The sequence below is a fragment of the Babylonia areolata genome, chromosome 18 (genome assembly GCF_041734735.1).
Source record: "Babylonia areolata isolate BAREFJ2019XMU chromosome 18, ASM4173473v1, whole genome shotgun sequence".
NCBI lineage: Eukaryota > Metazoa > Mollusca > Gastropoda > Neogastropoda > Buccinidae > Babylonia > Babylonia areolata.
In genome coordinates, this window is record NC_134893.1 from 60,882,972 (window position 1) to 60,886,260 (window position 3,289).

The 3,289-nt window shown below is 40.8% G+C and overlaps 1 protein-coding gene across 1 annotated transcript in view; it reads left to right on the top strand.

The window, feature by feature from the left end:
- Window positions 1-2,707, top strand: part of LOC143292968 (calcium uniporter protein, mitochondrial-like) — a 59,705-nt gene extending 56,998 nt beyond the window's left edge. Inside the window, exon 7 of the mRNA XM_076603695.1 lies at window positions 708-2,707. Coding sequence (XP_076459810.1) covers window positions 708-914 — 207 coding nt within the window. The 3' untranslated portion in view covers window positions 915-2,707. The remainder of the gene's footprint in view (window positions 1-707) is intronic.
- The last annotated feature ends 582 nt before the right edge of the window (window positions 2,708-3,289 follow it).

Genomic DNA, 3,289 nt, shown 5'->3' on the forward strand with positions numbered 1-3,289 from the left:
TTACAGCAGACAGCTCTGGGCTCTTTGTCAGGATCAGGATACAGCTGTTTGACAGCACTATGAAAAGATTTATTCAAAGTTTTTATTCTTCTCTTAAATGAAAATGTACTTTTCGTTGTCATACACTGTACCATGTCAATCCAGGTCTATTGCTTTGCTCCTCTTGGCCAAAACTGCATGGCAGTTCAGTGATCAGATGTCTCACTATTAGTCTGTCATCTGCTAACTAATCAATCTCTTTTTCTGTCACTTACCCTGTAACATGGCATTTTGTAACTGACAGTTTGGTGGTATGCAAGGCATTTCAGTGGAGCATGTTTCATTTGATATCATGTGTAAATATGTGTCCAGATTGAGACATGCATTGGGGAAATAAGAAGCAAGAATGACATGTGCAAGACGCATGTTTATTGTTTTGTTGTCTTATATATGTTGGAATGTGCATTAACATAACTGTGCGCACACAGATATAGTCACATACACACATGCACACACACACACATATGCACATACATACACTCTCGTTCTCTCTCTGTCTCTCTGTTTCTCTGTCTCTCTCACTCACTCACTCACTCACTCACACACACACACACACACACACACGCACACGCACGCACACGCACACACACAGACACACACTCTCTCTTTCTCACTCACTCAATCTGAAAAACAGTGTGGAAAGCATCCCATGTGTATTTGCCCATTAGGAATACATCTTCCCGGACGTGCGTGACCGGCAGTACCTGATCAAGTTCTACAAGCTGGCCCAGAAGAAGCAGCTGGACGTGGATCAGTACAACCGTCTGCGTGAGGACATTAGCCAGGCAGAGGAGGACCTGCGCCGTCTGAGGGACCCCCTGCAGCTCCACCTGCCCCTCAAGGAGGTCCAGAAACGTGTCCACCAGGACAACTGATTCCTTCACCACCCTGCATCCACCATGCCTGCTGGCAAAATTATGTTGGGGGAGGGAGGGGGGGTGTATGGTCTTGTTTGGAGGGGTATGGGATACAATGATGTCAGATCTGCCTCTGACATTAGAAAGCGTATGTATGATAGTTATATATATAGATAATTTTTTAAAATATTTTTTTTTACTTTACCCACAGATTAAGGATTTATGTTTTTGTCCACCAGACATGACCCATAGTGTAGTGTAGTGTTGATGGAACTGCCTTGCCTCAGACAGACAGAATCTGCTCTCAGCAAGGGCTTTTCCTAATTCTGGTGTGTACACTGTAGGTGCTGCATGTCATCTGTTGGGGATTTCATTTTCTTTCATTTGTTATCACATCTCTGTATTAGAATATCTCATTAACTTTCTAAGAACCTAGAGCAGTAAAACTGTAGCGTGATTTTGTATCCTGCAAATTATATACAACTGTCAATTATTAGACGTTAAAGAAACCCATATTCAAAATGAAGAAAGCTTGTGGTGTTATCCAAGAAGATGTGATCCAGATACCAGTGCTGGTATCTCAACAGGGGAGGCACAGCCCCAAACTTGTTGGTACTGATGGTGAGGGGTAGGCACAGTACTGTGCACATGTGACTAACACTGTTAGCTGTAGCTAGTTGCTGTTGGGTAACACTGTGAGTAGGGATACATAAATGATTTGCTTGGTTTTTCTGAGAAGTACTGTGAGAACCTATGTGCCTGTGTGTTACATAGTGTCAACATGGTCGGGTGTTGGTCCTTCTTGTGGGAAGGGGTAGGAGAGGACAGGAGTAATAATCATGAAAGCAATCAGTCTGTCTGTGTGTCTGTCCATCCTGTCTCCCTTTCCTCCCCTCCCCCACCACTCTCTCTCCCACTCTTCTCTCTAATGTTATTTGTTTGTTGATATGTTCTTGTTGATTTTTGATTATGTATTATTGTAAATGTCTTGGATGGTATTCAGAACTGCTAGGTGTGTTAGAGTTAAGTTTACCATTGCTTCAGCATGGATGGAGCAAGAGTTTGTTTTTTGTGTTTTTTAACTTTCATGTCATGAAAATTATTTTGAATACAAAGTTGTGTATATTATTGAAGTGCATTGCATTATTGATTACTGTTGACACTACAAGCGTAATTGTGATGGAACAAGCCTTTTATCTTTTGCAAGCTGTGTCATGTGTTTGGTAGCAGGTTTCTTCTTCAGTATCAGGTCAACATACACATACTGCCAGTAGTTTGGTTTTGTTAAGCATAAGAGCAGTGGGAACAAAGAATGGTTTGAACAGAACAGAACAGTTGTATATTTCTTTTTCTTGAGAATGTTTATTGCTTGTAGAAATGGACCAAGTTGACACATGTTTTGTTTTCAAACTAGAGTACCTAACACCTTTTCCAGATGACTGTATTGGTTTGTGATGTTGTGGTGATTGTTAGTTTTGTGGAACCTGGCTCTTCACAACATTTCACATGGCTCAAGAACCAAGTGATATACAGGGGTGGAGTGATTATTGCCCCACCTGTCTACTGAACTGTCTATCTTCTGTTCTTCATCTGCTTCCCTCACTCCTCCTGTTCTCTCCTTTCAATTCTGCTACAAGGATCTTTAAAATAGATTTTAGAAAGACTATTTGAAATAAGACACAAGATATGAGTTTAACAAATATTCTGATGGAACATTTGGAAACCTGGTTCTTTTGTGTGACTCTTCCCTCCCTATCATTGATCATGTTACTGATGTTCTGTCAGTGAGTTCTCAGTCATTGATCATGTTACTGATGTTCTGTCAGTGAGTTCTCACAGTCATTGATCATGTTACTGATGTTCTGTCAGTGAGTTCTCAGTCATTGATCATGTTACTGATGTTCTGTCAGTGAGTTCTCAGTCATTGATCATGTTACTGATGTTCTGTCAGTGAGTTCTCACAGTCATTGATCATGTTACTGATGTTCTGTCAGTGAGTTCTCAGTCATTGATCATGTTACTGATGTTCTGTCAGTGAGTTCTCAGTCATTGATCATGTTACTGATGTTCTGTCAGTGAGTTCTCACAGTCATTGATCATGTTACTGATGTTCTGTCAGTGAGTTCTCACAGTCATTGATCATGTTACTGATGTTCTGTCAGTGAGTTCTCACAGTCATTGATCATGTTACTGATGTTCTGTCAGTGAGTTCTCACAGTCATTGATCATGTTACTGATGTTCTGTCAGTGAGTTCTCAGTCATTGATCATGTTACTGATGTTCTGTCAGTGAGTTCTCAGTCATTGATCATGTTACTGATGTTCTGTCAGTGAGTTCTCAGTCATTGATCATGTTACTGATGTTCTGTCAGTGAGTTCTCACAGTCATTGATC